The sequence below is a fragment of the Siphateles boraxobius genome, unplaced genomic scaffold, assembly GCF_051911475.1.
Source record: "Siphateles boraxobius isolate OS27281-9 unplaced genomic scaffold, OSU_SipBor_1 163, whole genome shotgun sequence".
Taxonomy (NCBI): Eukaryota; Metazoa; Chordata; class Actinopteri; order Cypriniformes; family Leuciscidae; genus Siphateles; species Siphateles boraxobius.
Genome location: NW_027508770.1, coordinates 429,916 through 450,000, shown reverse-complemented (window position 1 = coordinate 450,000; position 20,085 = coordinate 429,916). Strand labels below are relative to the sequence as shown.

Genomic DNA, 20,085 nt, shown 5'->3' with positions numbered 1-20,085 from the left:
CAGTTTAAACGTTTATTACAAACAAGCAAATTGCACAAATTTGTTGAAAAATGAACCCTGCAACACGGCCTTTAAGCTGGACTGTGACGCTAGGCTATTTTCTTTTAGACACAAACTTTGTTGCATTATTTTCCTGTTATCTCTGTAAAGCTGCTGTGGACTCAGTGTTGTGAAAGCGCTGAATAAATGTAGTATAGATGTTTAGCTGTGTGAAGATGCCTCATGCTAACCAGAAACATGAGTAAACTGCATATACAACAGCCTGTGTGTGACGTCGTGTTGTCGTTCTCTCGTGTGTGTGTGTGCTTAGACGACCTCGCCGAACTCCTCCGATGAGACGTCACCCATCAGCCCACCAGAGGAAGTGGTTCAGGGAGAAGCTTCGCCTACACAGGAAGAGGAGGAGCCTGCCTTTCCACACGCAGACCTGGCCAAGCTGGACGACATGATCAACCGGTGAGCCTGACGCCTCTCAGAGTGTGTGTGTGTGTGTGTGTGTGTGGTAACGTGTGTTCCTGTGGTCCAGGCCGCGCTGGGTGGTTCCGGTTCTGCCCAAAGGAGAGCTGGAGGTTCTGCTGGAAGCTGCGATAGAGCTCAGCAAAAAAGGTCAGACATCATTCATAATTCATTATTCACATGATCGTGGATATTCGATCTAACTGCATTAATCATTTGAAAACTGCACTAATTTTGCAGCTTAAATTAATCACTTTTTACCAGCCAAATAAGGGAAATTAAAATGCCGTTATATTGTATTATAATTAATTAATTATTAAATATTATTAGTTTTCACAGCATTACAGTAAATCTGTAAAGCACCTATTTGTATTATAAATTTCAGTATTACTTTATATACAATTCCAAGTAAAAGGCTTCCACATTAATTAAATCACACAATTATTTGTCTGACCTGATGTGTGTGTGTGTGTGTGTGTGTGTGTGTGTGTGTGTGTGTGTGTGTGTGTGTGTGTGTGTGTGTGTGTGTGTGTGTGTGTGTGTGTGTGTGTGTGTGTGTGTGTGTGTGTGTGTGTGTGAAGGGCTGGATGTGAAGTGTGAGGCCTGTCAGAGGTTCTTCCGCGACGGCTTGACCATCTCCTTCACAAAGATCCTGACGGATGAGGCCGTGAGCGGCTGGAAGTTTGAAATCCACGTGAGTCTGTGATGCATCTGTGATCTGAGGCTTTACCCTCAAGCCGTGTTCGGGACACATGTGGGCAAAAGCACTTTTACTCGGTTCTTTTTTAAAAACTTTCCTTAATCTGAGCGGTACAAGATTCGGCTACTTTTCCAAAGTTTGCAACTTGAACACAAACAAAAACAATTTGACTCGATTCTACAATGTTAAGTGGTTGAAAAAAACACCGTTTGTGGACAAAAATGGGGACAAACTATAATTCAGAGGATTTTGTTTATTATTTGTCGAATAAAATTAAAATAAAATTTGTCGTTATTTTTATACCAACATATGACACCAAAGTCGCCACATTTTTAGTTTTTGGCTGTCTGAACTTTCTGGAATCGTTTTTTTTTTTTACTGAAGTTGCAGAAATATTAAATATAGCATAAAAATAACATAATTTACATAGAAACTATGGTACTTTTAGAGGTAAATAAAATTTAAAAAATACCCTCCACAATTTTTCTTAGTTTTTATTTTATCGCAGATAGTGATATAACATTTATTTAAAACATTGTTTGGATCACACCTGAGACCTCGTGCCCAAACTCGTCCACGAAGGCGGAGTTAAGGGCTGCTATGTGAACAGCTTGAGTCACATGTGTCTGATGTGTGTTCCAGCGCTGCATCATCAGCAACACCCAGCGGCTGATGGAGCTCTGCGTGGTCAAGCTGGCTCAGGACTGGTTCCCTCTGCTCGAGCTGCTCTCCATGGCCACCAACCCGCACTGCAAGTTCCACATTTACAACGGCACGCGGCCTTCCGAGAGCGTCCCGGCGGGAGCGCAGCTCGCTGATGATGAGCTGTTCGCCCGGCCGCCCGACCCGCGCTCTCCCAAGGTGCACTGCTTCATCTCTCTCTGTGATGAGTGTGAACCTGTTTCTCCCTCAGCTGGCTACGTTTACATGCAACCAGATAATCCGTTAGTAAGGCCCTGTCCCATTTTTCCCCCCTTAAAACTTCCACTTGGTTTTGAGTGCCCTCGAAATTAAAGTCCCTTCAACAAGGGAAGTGGAGTTGAAGATCTTTCCCTATGAAATGGGACACCACTATATGCAAATTAGCGCGATAAACCTCACTACGTCAACGCAGCAAACCTCACTACGTCACGCGCAGCAAACCTCACTACGTCACGCGCAGCGTCAACGTGTCTAATACTATTTTCATTCAGAAAATGCCGGTTCCAGCTGTTGTGTGGCCTGTGTTCGTTTATCTACGTCTGATGAATCAACAGAGACATGTGGAACATAGAAGACGCATTCGCCATATTTTTGTCTGTATTTAATCGTTTAGACGCGCACATGAAACCCAAAATATAGTTCGCTTGTCTAGTTGCAGTCCGTTTCCGAGCGCTCGCCGCCATGGGAACAGGGTCAACGTTCGCAGATCATTGTGCTTATAATAGCACTTTTTACAGTCAAACACCTCCCGCAATTTACAATTAGCAATTTTACAACAATCACTGATTGTGCTCAGTGCAGTTTGGGTTTAACGTTAGGGAGAGCTTCATCTTTTTTCTTCACAGCGCGCTGTCATTTCTCAGCGCGCTGTGAAGAAAAAGATGAAGCACTAACGTTAGACGAACGCGGCTAGTTTTTAATAGTTTTACCTCACATCTTCTTTTTATAATCCTTGGAATCCAAAAACGAAAATAAAATTAGATGAACCAGATCAGATGTATATTTGATGTGCAGACTCTCTCGAAGCACTCGGCAGATATCATGAACATCGTCGGATAGATAGCTTTGTGAAATATTTTCTAACATTAGTGTTCAAAACTTAACAGTCCATTGGATGTGCATCAAACTAACATATTCCAACATATTTAGAAATTTTAACATGCTTATTTTTGAAAATATACTTCAATTCTTCCTTTCCAGCGGTGTCCGCCATCTACCCCTACACGAGAACGCGCAAAAACAAGGGTTAGGGCAGAAATCTAGGGTAAGGGGAGGTATTGGGACAGGCCCTTAATCTAGTGACGGCTCAATCGGACTGAAAGCTTCATGTAAACGCCTTAATCGATCCGTTTGAGCTCGATCCCACTGAGATGTCGATCGGATTGAATGGGAGGTTTATTCCTTTTCTAATCCGATCGAGAGAACATTTGAACACTTGATCAGATTGAAAGCTGAAACTGAAAGGACTGCGCATGTGCAATGACGTAGGAATAACATAATGACGTAGAACGTAGAAATAGTGCAATGACGAAGAAATGGCGCAATGATGAAAAAATAGCGCAATGATGAATGACGTAGAAATAGCATATTGATGTAGAAATAGTGTAATGATGTAGAAATAGTGTAATGCCGTAGAAATAGCGTAATGACGTAGAAATAGCGTAATGACGTAGAAATAGCGTGATGATCAGGGCTTGACATTAACTTTTTGAGGCACTTGTCCTTCGGACAAGTAAATTTATGTTTCACTTGTCCATGCACAAAAGTCACTTGTCCGGGTAAAGATTTATAATTTTATCTAGGGCTGCACGATTTGGGGAAAATGTCATATTCCTATTATTGAGATCAATATTGCGGTTGTGATATGCGATTGCGATATAATAAACAAATGGTTTCATGAGTCAACTTGTTTGGTTCTAAACCAAATGCACACACAGATTAGTGATAATTCTGAAATTAGCAATAACAACTAAATGATTGATAACACCTATAATGATCAATAAGCCATTGATGTTTGGATAAAAATGAACTGTCTAACAGGTAGGACATATACAGAAATTGAATAAAGTTATCAAACAGTCTGCGCAGCATAAATTATAAATTATATATAGACTACTCCTTATTAAAGCTACACAAGTTCTTTAGTCAAGAGCAGTGAGTAATTTTCTCTGTTCCCTTTGTTCTTTCATTAACTTTACTGACAGAACACTTTATTGGTAGCTGGCCCTTTAAGAGCAGCCGCTGTGGACAGAGACGCGGATCTCACACGCGCCTCATTCTCTCATGAGTCACAACTCTTTATGTCCATCATAAGACTGCTCTTGTGTTATGAAGATACTCAACAAATGACATTTTGGCTTAATTGTGTGTGTTGATGTTCGTTCAAGCGCGAAAGAGAACTGTATTCTGGCGCGCGGTCTGTGCATGCGCATCATACTGGTGCGCGTCTTTCTGCGAGTCACATTCAGGACATTCACAGGCCATTCACATTCAGGACATGTCTTCGTTTCAAATCTTTAAAATTAAATCTGTAAAATAGACGTAACGAGTGGCACATAACGTGAAGTAACATGGCATTTTATTTTGTTTGAAATTTAACTTGTCCGGTCGGACAACTAATTTTCTCTTCTACTTGTCCTACAAAAAATCCACTTGTCCCGGACAAGCGGACAAGCCTTAATGTCGAGCCCTGAAGATGTAGAAATAGTGCAATGAAATAGAAATAGCGTAATGACGTGGAAATAGTGTAATGACGTAGAAATAGTGCAATGATGTAGAAATAGCGTAATGACGTGGAAATAGTGTAATGACGTAGAAATAGTGTAATGATGTAGAAATAGCGTAATGACGTGGAAATAGTGTAATGACGTAGAAATAGTGTAATGATGTAGAAATAGCATAATGATGTAGAAATAGTGCAATGATGTAGAAATAGTGCAATGAAATAGAAATAGCGTAATGACGTGGAAATAGTGTAATGACGTAGAAATAGTGCAATGATGTAGAAATAGCGTAATGACGTGGAAATAGTGTAATGACGTAGAAATAGTGTAATGATGTAGAAATAGCGTAATGACGTGGAAATAGTGTAATGACGTAGAAATAGTGTAATGATGTAGAAATAGCATAATGATGTAGAAATAGTGCAATGATGTAGAAATAGCGTAATGACGTGGAAATAGTGTAATGACGTAGAAATAGTGTAATGATGTAGAAATAGCATAATGATGTAGAAATAGTGCAATGATGTAGAAATAGCATAATGATGTAGAAATAGTGCAATGATGTAGAAATAGCGTAATGACGTGGAAATAGTGTAATGACGTAGAAATAGTGCAATGATGTAGAAATAGCGTAATGACGTGGAAATAGTGTAATGCCGTAGAAATAGCGTAATGACGTAGAAATAGCATAATGATGTAGAAATAGTGCAATGATGTAGAAATAGTGCAATGATGTAGAAATAGTGTAATGACGTAGAAATAGCGTAATGATGCAGAAATAGTGTAATGATGTAGAAATAGCGTAATGATGTAGAAATAGTGTAATGACGTAGAAATAGTGTAATGATGTAGAAATAGCGTAATGACGTGGAAATAGTGTAATGCCGTAGAAATAGCGTAATGACGTAGAAATAGCATAATGATGTAGAAATAGTGCAATGATGTAGAAATAGTGTAATGATGTAGAAATAGCGTAATGACGTAGAAATAGCGTAATGACGTAGAAATAGCGTTATGACGTAGAAATAGCATAATGATGTAGAAATAGTGCAATGATGTAGAAATAGTGCAATGATGTAGAAATAGTGTAATGACGTAGAAATAGCGTAATGACGTAGAAATAGTGTAATGACGTAGAAATAGTGCAATGATGTAGAAATAGTGCAATGATGTAGAAATAGTGTAATGACGTAGAAATAGCGTAATGATGCAGAAATAGTGCAATGATGTAGAAATAGCGTAATGACGTAGAAATAGCGTAATGATGCAGAAATAGCATAATGACGTAGAAATAGCGTAATGACGTAGAAATAGCGTAATGACGTAGAAATAGCGTAATGACGTAGAAATAGCGTAATGACGTAGAAATAGCGTAATGACGTAGAAATAGCGTAATGACGTAGAAATAGCGTAATGATGCAGAAATAGTGTAATGACGTAGATAGTGTAATGACGTAGAAATAGAGTAATGATGTAGAAATAGCGTAATGACGTAGAAATAGCGTAATGACGTAGAAAGTGTAATGACGTAGAAATAGCGTAATGATGTAGAAATAGTGCAATGACGTAGAAATAGTGTAATGACGTAGAAATAGCGTAATGACGTAGAAATAGCGTAATGATGTAGAAATAGTGCAATGACGTAGAAATAGTGTAATGATGTAGAAATAGCGTAATGACGTAGAAATAGCGCAATGATGTAGAAATAGTGCAATGATGTAGAAATAGTGTAATGATGTAGAAATAGCGTTATGACGTAGAAATAGCGTTATGACGTAGAAATAGCGGTATGACGTAGAAATAGCGGTATGACGTAGAAATAGCGTTATGATGTAGAAATAGCGTTATGACGTAGAAATAGCGTTATGATGTAGAAATAGCATAATGACGTAGAAATAGAGTAATGACGTAGAAATAGCGTAATGACGTAGAAATAGCGTAATGACGTAGAAATAGCGGTATGACGTAGAAATAGCGTTATGATGTAGAAATAGCGTTATGACGTAGAAATAGCGTAATGACGTAGAAATAGCATAATGACGTAGAAATAGAGTAATGACGTAGAAATAGCGTAATGACGTAGAAATAGCGTAATGACGTAGAAATAGCGTAATGATGTAGAAATAGTGCAATGATGTAGAAATAGTGCAATGGCGTAGAAATTGCAGAATGACGAAAAAATAGCGCAATGACGTAGAAATAGCGTAATGATGTAGAAATAGCGTAATGACGTAGAACGTAGAAATAGTGCAATGGCGTAGAAATGGTGCAATGGCGTAGAAATAGTGTAATGATGTAGAAATAGCGTTATGACGTAGAAATAGCGTTATGACGTAGAAATAGCGTTATGATGTAGAAATAGCGTTATGACGTAGAAATAGCGTTATGATGTAGAAATAGCATAATGACGTAGAAATAGCGTTATGATGTAGAAATAGCATAATGGCGTAGAAATAGAGTAATGATGTAGAAATAGCGGTATGACGTAGAAATAGCGTTATGATGTAGAAATAGCGTTATGACGTAGAAATAGCGTAATGACGTAGAAATAGCATAATGACGTAGAAATAGAGTAATGACGTAGAAATAGCGTAATGACGTAGAAATAGCGTAATGACGTAGAAATAGCGTAATGACGTAGAAATAGTGTAATGACGTAGAAATAGTGTAATGACGTAAAAATAGCGCAATGATGTAGAAATAGTGCAATGATGTAGAAATAGTGCAATGGCGTAGAAATTGCAGAATGACGAAATATAGCGCAATGACGTAGAAATAGCGTAATGATGTAGAAATAGCGTAATGACGTAGAACGTAGAAATAGTGCAATGGCGTAGAAATGGTGCAATGGCGTAGAAATGGTGCAATGGCGTAGAACGTAGAAATAGTGCAATGGCGTAGTATTGGCAGAATGACCAGTGCTCGATTCACACTCTCACACACACACGACTGGTTTTGGCCATTTTTACTGTGTGATCATCAATATAAGCAGCGGCACAACGGCTCATACGGTGCATTATCTCCTAATTATGGACAGAAATGGATAAATATTAAGTCTGCTGTTTAAAACAAATAAAGAACTAATGTATGAGAATGTAGTTATTATGCAGTGAGCGCATGTCAAATCTATTCTGATTTGAAGCTTGTGACATATAAACGCACACATCAACCCGATCACATGTTTAGTGGTTATGTAAACACTATGTTCGGATTCATCAATCGCATTGAATTCAGTCCTATTGAAACAAAAGTTGTGCATGTAAACGCAGCCGGTGAAGAGGGGTATAAATGCAATATTCCACACAGGCATTTGTGTTCCGACAGGAAGATGCACAGGAATTGTTTTGAATGAGTTTAAACTCGTCATGAAATGTAAATTGCCCTAGTCGTTCTCCTATTGTGTCCCAGTGAAAAGCTTCTGGAACAAATATGGGCGGGGCTTTACTGTGTCTGTGGGGAATTGATTGGATGGTGGTTTGCTATTGGCTGATCTCATGTGAATGACAGGTTATAGCCCCGCCCACATCATCAGAGAAGAGATGCTGCAAGAGGAACTTATTCTGATTCAAGATTATTAACACACTAATGATGTGCACCTATAAATACTGCAATATTCCATTAAAGAAAAATAATTATCCATTTTGATGTGACAGTGACTTTAAAATCAAATGATTGTCTGTGAAACACAAATGAACCTCCTCATGGGAAAGTAGTTACTGGTGTAATTACATATAACATAAACTTTGTTTTTATCCACCTATTTTTATGTGAATTTTGGTATATTGCATACAAAAACACTTAATGGAAACGAGATGCACATACAGAATAAATCCCTTGATGTGTGACTCTCCCTCAGCGGAGGCTGTGATTGGATAACTGGAGTTACCAGCGGGCCAATGGCGTCGCAGCGTCTCTAATGCTGGTTTGGTGTTTCTGAAACGCCGGAGTGGAAGTGTGTGATCAGAATGATTGGGTTTAATTCCTCCAGAAGCGTCTCACACACACACACGAGTGTGTTCCCGAACACCAGCATCCGAACGCTAGAGAACATGACAGCGTTTATTGCGTTTCGTCTGGCGCTCGACACACACTCGTTTATGATGGAGGGAGAAACAGCCGATTGCAGAAACTTCGTTTATTACTGATATTTTGTAATGAATCTGTTCTCTTGAACACATGGGATGGAAACACTGATTTATTCGCAAATGATTTATGCAATATTCCAAGTTAATCCGCATGTTTGGATGGAAACTCCGCTAGTGTGAAGGGTAACGTTGAAGGGAAATGAGTAATAGTGTTCCAGATGTGTGTGTTGGGTCGTGACCCGCTCGTCTGTGTCTCTGGCTCAGGGTTGGCTGGTGGACCTCATCAATAAGTTTGGCACATTGAACGGCTTCCAGATTCTCCACGATCGCTTCATGAGCGTTCAGGCTCTCAACGTGCAGATAATCGCAGCTCTCATCAAGTAAGTTCTTCTGCGTCACATCCTCTCTGACAGCTCATGTGACGGCCCTCTCAGAGCCTCACGACTCGCGGTTTCTCTTCCAGACCTTTCGGCCAATGCTACGAGTTCTTGACCTTGCACACGGTGAAGAAGTTCTTCTCACCCATAATCGAGATGGTTCCGCAGTTTCTGGAGAACCTCACAGACGAGGAGCTGAAGAAAGAGGCCAAGAACGAGGCCAAGAACGACGCTCTGTCCATGATCATCAAGTCCTTGAAGAACTTGGCGTCTCGAGTTCCTGGCCAAGAGGAAACCGTCAAGAACTTGGAAATCTTCCGGTTAAAGATGATCCTCAGGTAAGCCGCCCCATCACGATAGATGGATAGCTTTTTATGGTCATTCCACTGTTAGAGTGCACATATGATCAAAATTCTGTTCCACTACCTCATAAAAATGTAATAAAAAAAAATGCTACAACATGCATTAAAATATAACACTAAAAAGAGTTTTGACAGCTGCATATAAATAATTGCACATGGTAAATGAATACTATAATGTGGTTTATATTTATACTATTCATTATTGTATTATATATATGAATATAAATATATTCTTTATATTATTACTATACATAACAGTTAATGTGCACTATGTGATGTGAACGTTCACGCTCTGCCAATGAAGTGTTTTCTTCTCGTCTGCTTTACAGGCTGTTGCAGATTTCCTCGTTTAATGGGAAAATGAATGCGCTGAATGAAGTGAACAAGGTGATCTCGAGTGTGTCGTATTACACACACCGGCACGGGAACCCTGAGGAAGAGGAGTGGCTGACAGCGGAGCGCATGGCCGTAAGATTCACTGTCGATCAGTCAGGCGTCGGGTGCGTCTCAATCTGATCCCTGTCCTCGCTCACTGTCCGGGGGTCAGGAACCACTGATGAGTGTCAGCTGTCAGTGTCCTGGGAGTGGGAGGTTCAGTTATTACATCACATATATTAGTTATCATCGTTTATCACATATTTCACAATATATCACATATTTAAAGTGATCGTTCACCCAAAAATGTAAACTGTCAGTATTTACTCTCCCTCATGTTGTTCAACCCCGTAAGACCTTCGTTCATCTTCAGGACACGAATTAAGATATTTGTGATTAAATCTGAGAGCTGGATCACTCCTCCATAGGCTTCTAAGGGATTGACACTTGTTCCCCGAAAAGTTATTAAAGACATCGTTAAAATAGTCCAAGTGACTACAGTGGCTCAATCTTAAGTTTATCAAGCGACGAGAATACTTTTTGTGTCACAGCACTTGAATATTGTTGTGCTATTGTTAGTTTCACTGCTTCTATTCTCCTCATTTGTAAGTCGCTTTGGATAAAAGCGTCTGCTAAATGATTAAATGTAAACTTAATCGTAAAATAGGAATCATTTGAAAGCGTAAACACTGAAAATTCATCATGTGAAAACCGTTTTTAAACTGCAAATGGAATTTGAGTCCAAATTATTTTGTAAAATATGTATTTTGTACGAAATAAAAATTTGCTTTACAGTAAACCTAAACTTCTATAAGTTTTCTGTCTTGTGTAAAACAGACCAGCCTTACTCTGTTCACAGCAGTGATGAACTAAAGCCAGTTCAGATCTGAGATCATTGATAAATACTCGTTACATATAACTTCAACATTTCTGCTGTAAATTAATTATTAATGGTAGAAAGATTTTTCACCGCCTGTCTATCAATGCATTTATGCTGAAATATAATGGTTTGAATATAATTAAAAATATGGTTTGTTTGTTTTAAATGTTATGAAGTGCATTGCACGATTTATGTTTCACGCCTCAGTATTTTTGCTAAGGGAACATAGTGAGCATCGATGCTCCCTGGTTTTCACAGTGCATTATGGGACTTTTTAGTTAGTGAACGTTCCAGTGCACTGGAGGGATTTTGCGATTGGGACAGCCCTGATCAGTGAACTACAGAGCCGATTGAGACGCACCCGCTGTTCCTGGTGTCTAGTAGAGTAGTGTGTGTGTGTGATGCTACAGGAAGTGCTCATGATGTGCGTTGTGTGTGTCAGGAGTGGATTCAGCAGAACCACATTCTGTCCATCGTGCTGAGAGACAGTCTTCACCAGCCGCAGTACGTGGAGAAGCTGGAGAAGATCCTGCGCTTCGTCATTAAAGAGAAAGCTCTGACCCTGCAGGACCTGGACAGCATCTGGGCGGCTCAGGTACCAGCCTAGCGCTAACGCTAGTGCTAACCCTACTGCTAACATACATCCATCAGTAGTGTGACAGAACACAGGACTATAAAAGGCAGGGAAAAACTCATCTTTGATCACCAAAATGACATATTTAAATGCTTTTTCCTTTAAAAATGTCTTCATGATTAAAATATCTTGAATATAACTCGACACTCTTGCCTCATTTAGTATGCGCGGTTCTATGAATATGCAAATGAGCCCCGCCTCCACTCACTCACTCAGAGATCCACTGGTTGACGATCACACGTTGATCTGATTGGTTACAAGGTAGTTTGTGACGTCAGAAACACCAGCGATTTCAAACCGTGTTTTTGAGACTGTCTTTGGTTCACTGCAGTTTTAAGCAGAAAATACTCAGCAATGCTGTCGACTAATGAATTTACACATGGTTTTTCTTAAAGCATATTAAAAACACCACATAGACATATAAACAACATTAAAAGCTGGATTTAACAGGTTAAACTGTTGCTGATGCTGCAGGGAAAACTTTCACTGGTGGTATTTTTGCCTGACGTAACTCTCTCCTGCCGCCACACCAGATGAAACCGGATAATATTGTGAATGTTCTGATCTAACCTGACCTCTGACCTGTAATGCTCCTGAATCATCATCACACACTGTTGGGTCGTTGGCCAGAGGAGAACTATTATTAAAAATTAACCATCACTGAACTTACGTAAGCTGGAAAGTGACGCTATTTTCTTCTAGACAAACTTTGATGCATTATTTTCCTGTTATCTCTGTAAAGCTGCTCTGAAACTCTGTGTTGTGAGCGCTGTATAAATAAAGCTGACTGGACTTCTGTGTTTGTGGCTCCAGCACAGTTTCATTCTGCTTCAGCTTGATTGCTTTCAGACTGAAGTCTGTGTAAGAGTGTGTGAATGATCTCCTCTGTCCTTCTCAGGCTGGGAAACATGAAGCAATCGTCAAGAACATGCATGATCTGTTGGCCAAGCTGGCGTGGGACTTCTCGCCGGAGCAGCTCGATCACCTGTTCGACTGCTTCAAGGTAACGCTTGTAGCGCAGTGTTGTTGAGAGATCCATAACCAGTGTTGGGTAAAATTACTTTGAAAAATAATGCATTACAATATTGTGTTTAGATTACAGTAGAGTACAGTAATGCAAGTACAGTAGAGGCGAAGTACAGTAGATGTAAGTACAGTAGAGAGAGTACAGCAATGTACAGTTAATGTAAATACAGTTTAGTACAGTATCGGTAGAGTACAGCAGAGGTAGAGTACAGTAGAGTAAAGTAGAGTGCAGTAGAGGTACAGTGCAGTATCGGTAAAGTACAGTAGATGTAAGCACAGTACAGTACAGTAGAGGTAGAGTACAGTAGAGTACAGTATCAGTAGATGTAAGCACAGTTTAATACAGTAGAGGTAGAGTACAGTAGATGTAAGTACAGTACAGTAGAGTACAGTATCGGTAAAGTACAGTAGATGTAAGTACAGTAGAGTACAGTATCGGTAGAGTACAGTAGATGTAAGTACAGTAGAGTACAGTATCGGTAGAGTACAGTAGAGGTAGAGTACAGTAGAGTACAGTAGATGTAAGCACAGTAGAGTACAGTATCGGTAGAGTACAGTAGATGTAAGCACAGTAGAGTACAGTAGAGGTAGAGTACAGTAGATGTAAGCACAGTAGAGTACAGTAGAGGTAGAGTACAGTAGAGGTAGAGTACAGTAGAGTACAGTAGAGTACAGTATCAGTAGATGTAAGCACAGTAGAGTACAGTATCGGTAGAGTACAGTAGATGTAAGTACAGTAGATGTAAGTGCAGTAGAGTACAGTACCGGTAGAGTACAGTAGAGGTAGAGTACAGTAGAGTACAGTAGAGTACAGTATCGGTAGAGTACAGTAGATGTAAGCACAGTAGAGTACAGTATCGGTAGAGTACAGTAGATGTAAGTACAGTAGATGTAAGCACAGTAGAGTACAGTAGAGGTAGAGTACAGTAGAGGTAGAGTACAGTAGAGGTAGAGTACAGTAGATGCAAGCACAGTAGAGTACAGTATCGGTAGAGTACAGTAGAGGTAGAGTACAGTAGATGTAAGCACAGTAGAGTACAGTAGAGGTAGAGTACAGTAGAGGTAGAGTACAGTAGAGGTAAGCACAGTAGAGTACAGTATCGGTAGAGTACAGTATCGGTAGAGTACAGTAGAGGTAGAGTACAGTAGATGTAAGCACAGTAGAGTACAGTAGAGGTAGAGTACAGTAGAGGTAGAGTACAGTAGAGGTAGAGTACAGTAGAGGTAAGCACAGTAGAGTACAGTATCGGTAGAGTACAGTAGAGGTAGAGTACAGTAGATGTAAGCACAGTAGAGTACAGTAGAGGTAGAGTACAGTAGAGGTAGAGTACAGTAGAGGTAGAGTACAGTAGAGGTAGAGTACAGTATCGGTAGAGTACAGTATCGGTAGAGTACAGTATCGGTAGAGTACAGTAGAGGTAGAGTACGGTAGAGGTGGAGTACGGTAGAGGTGGAGTACGGTAGAGGTGGAGTACGGTAGAGGTGGAGTACGGTAGAGGTGGAGTACGGTAGAGGTGGGTAGAGTACAGTAGATGTAAGTAAAGTAGAGTACAGTAGAGGTGGAGTACGGTAGAGGTGGAGTACGGTAGAGGTGGAGTACGGTAGAGGTGGAGTACGGTAGAGGTGGAGTACGGTAGAGGTGGAGTACAGTAGAGGTAGAGTACAGTAGAGTACAGTAGAGTACAGTAGAGTACAGTAGAGTACAGTAGAGTACAGTAGAGTGAGGTAGAGTGAGGTAGAGTGAGGTAGAGTACAGTAGAGTAGAGGTAGAGTAGAGGTAGAGTACAGTAGAGTACAGTAGAGTACAGTAGAGTACAGTAGAGTACAGTAGAGGTAGAGTAGAGGTAGAGTAGAGGTAGAGTAGAGGTAGAGTACAGTAGTGGTAGAGTAGAGTACAGTAGAGTACAGTAGAGTACAGTGGAGCACAGTAGATGTAGAGTACAGTAGAGGTAGAGTAGAGGTAGAGTACAGTAGAGTACAGTAGAGTACAGTAGAGTACAGTAGAGTACAGTAGAGTACAGTAGAGTACAGTAGAGTAGAGGTAGAGTAGAGGTAGAGTAGAGGTAGAGTAGAGGTAGAGTACAGTAGAGTACAGTAGAGTACAGTAGAGTACAGTAGAGTACAGTGGAGCACAGTAGATGTAGAGTACAGTAGAGGTAGAGTACAGTAGAGGTAGAGTACAGTAGAGTACAGTAGAGTACAGTAGAGTAGAGGTAGAGTAGAGGTAGAGTACAGTAGAGTACAGTAGAGTACAGTAGAGTACAGTAGAGTACAGTAGAGTACAGTAGAGTACAGTAGAGTAGAGGTAGAGTAGAGGTAGAGTAGAGGTAGAGTAGAGGTAGAGTGAGGTAGAGTACAGTAGAGTACAGTAGAGTACAGTGGAGCACAGTAGAGGTAGAGTACAGTAGAGGTAGAGTACAGTAGAGGTAGAGTACAGTAGAGTACAGTAGAGTAGAGTAGAGGTAGAGTACAGTAGAGTAGAGGTAGAGTACAGGTAGAGTACAGGTAGAGTACAGTAGAGTAGAGGTAGAGTAGAGGTAGAGTACAGTAGAGTAGAGGTAGAGTACAGTAGAGTAGAGGTAGAGTAGAGGTAGAGTACAGTAGAGTAGAGGTAGAGTAGAGGTAGAGTACAGTAGAGTACAGCAGAGTACAGCAGAGTACAGTAGAGTAGAGGTAGAGTACAGTAGAGTACAGTAGAGTACAGTAGAGTACAGTAGAGTACAGTAGAGTACAGTAGAGTGAGGTAGAGTACAGTAGAGTAGAGGTAGAGTACAGTAGAGTACAGTAGAGTACAGTAGAGTACAGTAGAGTACAGTAGAGCACAGTAGAGCACAGTAGAGTACAGGTAGAGTGAGGTAGAGTACAGTAGAGTACAGTAGAGTACAGTAGAGTACAGTAGAGTAGAGGTAGAGTAGAGGTAGAGTAGAGGTAGAGTAGAGGTAGAGTAGAGGTAGAGTAGAGGTAGAGTAGAGTAGAGTACAGTAGAGTACAGTAGAGTACAGTAGAGCACAGTAGAGTACAGGTAGAGTAGAGGTAGAGTACAGTAGAGTACAGTAGAGTACAGTAGAGTACAGTAGAGTAGAGGTAGAGTAGAGGTAGAGTAGAGGTAGAGTAGAGGTAGAGTAGAGGTAGAGTAGAGGTAGAGTAGAGTAGAGTACAGTAGAGTACAGTAGAGTGAGGTAGAGTAGAGGTAGAGTGAGGTAGAGTAGAGGTAGAGTAGAGGTAGAGTACAGGTAGAGTACAGTAGAGTACAGTAGAGTAGAGGTAGAGTACAGTAGAGTACAGTAGAGTAGAGGTAGAGTACAGTAGAGGTAGAGTACAGTAGAGGTAGAGTACAGTAGAGGTAGAGTACAGTAGAGGTAGAGTACAGTAGAGGTAGAGTACAGTAGAGGTAGAGTACAGTAAAGGTAGAGTACAGTAGAGGTAGAGTACAGTACAGGTAGAGTACAGTAGAGTACAGTAGAGTAGAGGTAGAGTACAGTAGAGTACAGTAGAGTAGAGGTAGAGTACAGTAGAGTACAGTAGAGGTAGAGTACAGTAGAGGTAGAGTACAGTAGAGGTAGAGTACAGTAGAGGTAGAGTACAGTAGAGTACAGTAGAGGTAGAGTACAGTAGAGTAGAGGTAGAGTAGAGGTAGAGTACAGTAGAGTACAGTAGAGGTAGAGTACAGTAGAGGTAGAGTACAGTAGAGGTAGAGTACAGTAGATGTAAGTACAGTAGAGTAAAGTAGAGGGCGCTGCTCAAACAAACCTTTCAGCTACTATTATTCTGGTTAACAGAAGAAAAAAATTGGAAAAAACACTCCTGCACTTCAATTTGTCTCTGCATGAGGACAGGAGAGCTGTCTGTCAGTAAATGTGAAAAAGTCATTTGCGTTACTTATTTGAAAAAGTAACTCAGATATTTTGTTGTAAATTTAAAAGTAATGCATTACTTCACTAGTTACCTGTAATGAGTTTCCCCAGCACTGTGTAACCGGCTACCTCTGGTCTCTGTGCTCGTGGTCCGCAGGCGAGCTGGACGAACGCGAGTAAGAAGCAGCGTGAGAAGCTCCTGGAGCTGATCCGCAGACTCGCGGAGGATGATAAGGATGGAGTGATGGCTCATAAAGTGCTCAACCTGCTGTGGAACTTGGCTCACAGTGACGACGTGCCGGTGGACATCATGGACCTGGCCCTGAGTGCACACATCAAGATCCTGGACTACAGCTGCTCTCAGGTCAGAGTTCAGCCTCAATCCCAGCATGCACCTGTGTGCGCTCGCTCTCTCTCTCTCTCCGTTAGGTTTCTTTCTGCTGAGTAAAATCTCAGAGTAAAACTGGGAGTTGTGAAAAATATGATAAACTGGTGTTTTGCCAGATGAGAAGTTTATCTATGCATCATATTTTTACTCTTTTAACTCCTTTTAAAACTTTTTTAATTTTCCATGCTTTTATTTTGTGATTGTTTTAATTCCTTTCTTTGTTAAGCACTTTAAATTGCCGTAGTGTATGAAATGTGCCATATAAAAACCTTGCCTTGCTGTGGTGCAGGACCGTGACACGCAGAAGATGCAGTGGATCGATCGCTTCATCGAGGAGCTCCGCACGAACGATAAGTGGGTGATTCCAGCTCTCAAGCAGATCAGGGAGATCTGCAGCTTGTTTGGAGAAGCTCCTCAGAACCTCAGGTGAGTTATTGAGCAGGTGTGTGAATCACACACACTCCGTGTGCCCCGTCTGTGTGTGTGCAGGGTTCGTACAAGGTGCTTAGTGCTTGATTTTGACTTTTTGAAATGTAAGTCTTGGAAAACAGCCATATTTATGAAAAGGTACTTGAAGAGTGATTGCATTATGGAAAGACGATATATGTGAAATTAGTGTTTAATTGTATCGATAAAACAATCTTTTCACACAAAATGACACTGCAACCTGTCTGATATACATATAGAGGCATTTCGCATGGCTATGAGTGTAATATTGCTCATAAATATCCAAGTATATGATACATCTTTCACTCTTCAAGTCAATCATATATTCATGAAAAAAAATCAGTTTGAATAAGGAAAGCGATATCTTTGTCTTAGTATCCTTTCAGTGGTTAAAGTTCCAGTCATTGCTTGTGCTGCACTTTATTTTTACCATTTTGTTTAATTGGTTTTTTTTGTTTATCTATTTACAATTTGTAGAATTTGAAAGATAATAAAGAAAGATATTGTTTGATAAGTGAGATTTCTGATTATAGTGCTTGAAAAGTCCTTGAAAGTCCTGGAATTTCATTTTACAGTATGTGTACGAACCGTGTGTGTGTGTGTGTGTGTGTGTGTGTGTGTGTGTGTGTGTGTGTGTGTGTGTGTGTGTGTGTGTGTGTCTCTGGAGCAGTCAGACGCAGAGGAGTCCACATGTCTTCTACCGTCACGATCTGATCAACCAGCTTCAGCACAATCACGCGCTCGTCACGCTGGTGGCCGAGAACCTGTCGGCGTACATGGAGAACATGAGGCAGTTCTCCAAAGGTCAGTGTCTATCGGCAAACGCATCGCGTCTCAGATTCTGAATATGACATGCTACGTTTACAGGAACCCAAATAATCCACTAGTAATCGGATTGAAGAGCCTGTAAACGCATCAGTTGGCCCGACTGAGGTGAAGAGTAGACCTGAAATATTCCCAATCTAAAGGCTTGAATCCGTCTTTTTCATTCTGATTCATAAATATCTTGTTCGCATGTGCGGTGCAGCAATGCATGTGTTTATTTATGCTTTATGAACTAGTCAGTGGAAGAGATTGAATATTTGATACAAAAACAATTTTGACATGTGTCCGCTTTCTTATTAGATATGTCCTCAAGACAAATTAAACGCTCAATGTAGCACATTCTCATTCTGAACGCGATGACTGGGAGCTACGCATGCACAGATGTTTTGCTGAGAATGCATGTAATGCTCATGATGTAAACAAACGTGAATCAGGTCACAAAATTTAGGGTTCATATAAAAAGAAATTTCAGAATCTGAAATCAGCTTGGATTCATTCAGATTGACGAAAATTACTAATATTCAACAATATTATTGATCTCCTGCATTGACACCATTATATGAAAATGAACTGAGCTGGACGATGACATCACTGTTTTCTCCAGAGCGGCTATATATATATAAGTCCTTCTCCAAAAATTAGCATATTGTGATAAAGTTCATTATTTTCCATAATGTAATGATAAAAATTAAACTTTCATATATTTTAGATTCATTGCACACCAACTGAAATATTTCAGGTGTTTTATTGTTTTGATACTGATGATTTTGGCATACAGCTCATGAAAACCCAAAATTCCTGTCTCAAAAAATTAGCATATTTCATCCGACCAATAAAAGAAGTGTTTTTAATACAAAAAAAAAAGTCAACCTTCAAATAATTATGTTCAGTTATGCACTCAATAGTCAATACTTGGTCGGGAATCCTTTTGCAGAAATGACTGCTTCAATGCGGCGTGGCATGGAGGCAATCAGCCTGTGGCACTGCTGAGGTGTTATGGAGGCCCAGGATGCTTCGATAGCGGCCTTAAGCTCATCCAGAGTGTTGGGTCTTGCGTCTCTCAACTTTCTCTTCACAATATCCCACAGATTCTCTATGGGGTTCAGGTCAGGAGAGGTGGCAGGCCAATTGAGCACAGTAATACCATGGTCAGTAAACCATTTACCAGTGGTTTTGGCACTGTGAGCAGGTGCCAGGTCGTGCTGAAAAATGAAATCTTCATCTCCATAAAGCTTTTCAGCAGATGGAAGCATGAAGTGCTCCAAAATCTCCTGATAGCTAGCTGCATTGACCCTGCCCTTGATAAAACACAGTGGACCAACACCAGCAGCTGACATGGCACCCCAGACCATCACTGACTGTGGGTACTTGACACTGGACTTCAGGCATATTGGCATTTCCTTCTCCCCAGTCTTCCTCCAGACTCTGGCACCTTGATTTCCGAATGACATGCAAAACTGAGTCCAGTGCTGCTTCTCTGTAGCCCAGGTCAGGTTCTTCTGCCGCTCTTTCTGGTTCAAAAGTGGCTTGACCTGGGGAATGCGGCACCTGTAGCCCATTTCCTGCACACGCCTGTGCACGGTGGCTCTGGATGTTTCTACTCCAGACTCAGTCCACTGCTTCCGCTGGTCCCCCAAGGTCTGGAATCGGTCCTTCTCCACAATCTTCCTCAGGGTCCGGTCACCTCTTCTCGTTGTGCAGCGTTTTTTGCCACACTTTTTCCTTCCCACAGACTTCCCACTGAGGTGCCTTGATACAGCACTCTGGGAACAGCCTATTTGTTCAGAAATTTCTTTCTGTGTCTTACCCTCTTGCTTGAGGGTGTCAATGATGGCCTTCTGGACAGCAGTCAGGTCGCCAGTCTTACCCATGATTGCGGTTTTGAGTAATGAAACAGGCTGGGAGTTATTAAAAGTCTCAGGAATCTTTTGCAGGTGTTTAGAGTTAATTAGTTGATTCAGATGATTAGGTTAATAGCTCGTTTAGAGACCCTTTTCATGATATGCTAATTTTTTGAGACAGGAATTTTGGGTTTTCATGAGCTGTATGCCAAAATCATCAGTATTAAAACAATACAACACCTGAAATATTTCAGTTGGTGTGCAATGAATCTAAAATATATGAAAGTTTAATTTTTATCATTACATTATGGAAAATAATTAACTTTATCACAATATGCTAATTTTTTGAGAAGGACCTGTATATATATATTAACCAAATTAATAACTATTACAACAAAAATTAAACCTCA

General features: G+C 40.5%; 1 protein-coding gene across 23 annotated transcripts in view; it reads left to right on the top strand.

Annotated features, from left to right (window-relative positions):
* LOC143740039 (ubiquitin carboxyl-terminal hydrolase 9X-like) overlaps positions 1-20,085 on the top strand; it is a 79,720-nt gene that overhangs the window by 9,008 nt on the left and 50,627 nt on the right. For 13 of the 23 annotated variants that reach the window (XR_013204714.1, XM_077232087.1, XM_077232081.1 and 10 more), the window contains exons 4-15: positions 311-456; positions 527-606; positions 1,038-1,150; positions 1,799-2,017; positions 8,931-9,046; positions 9,130-9,381; positions 9,735-9,873; positions 11,103-11,255; positions 12,193-12,297; positions 16,332-16,538; positions 16,852-16,988; positions 17,680-17,813. Coding sequence is in view for 21 of the 23 variants with exons in the window: in XM_077232087.1 (XP_077088202.1) it covers positions 311-456; positions 527-606; positions 1,038-1,150; positions 1,799-2,017; positions 8,931-9,046; positions 9,130-9,381; positions 9,735-9,873; positions 11,103-11,255; positions 12,193-12,297; positions 16,332-16,538; positions 16,852-16,988; positions 17,680-17,813 (1,801 nt within the window). In the remaining 2 variants the exon portion in view is untranslated. Of the gene's footprint in view, positions 1-310; positions 457-526; positions 607-1,037; positions 1,151-1,798; positions 2,018-8,930; positions 9,047-9,129; positions 9,382-9,734; positions 9,874-11,102; positions 11,256-12,192; positions 12,298-16,331; positions 16,539-16,851; positions 16,989-17,676; positions 17,814-20,085 lie in introns of all 23 variants that reach the window. The other 10 variants (XR_013204713.1, XM_077232073.1, XM_077232072.1 and 7 more) reach the window with 1 other exon arrangement.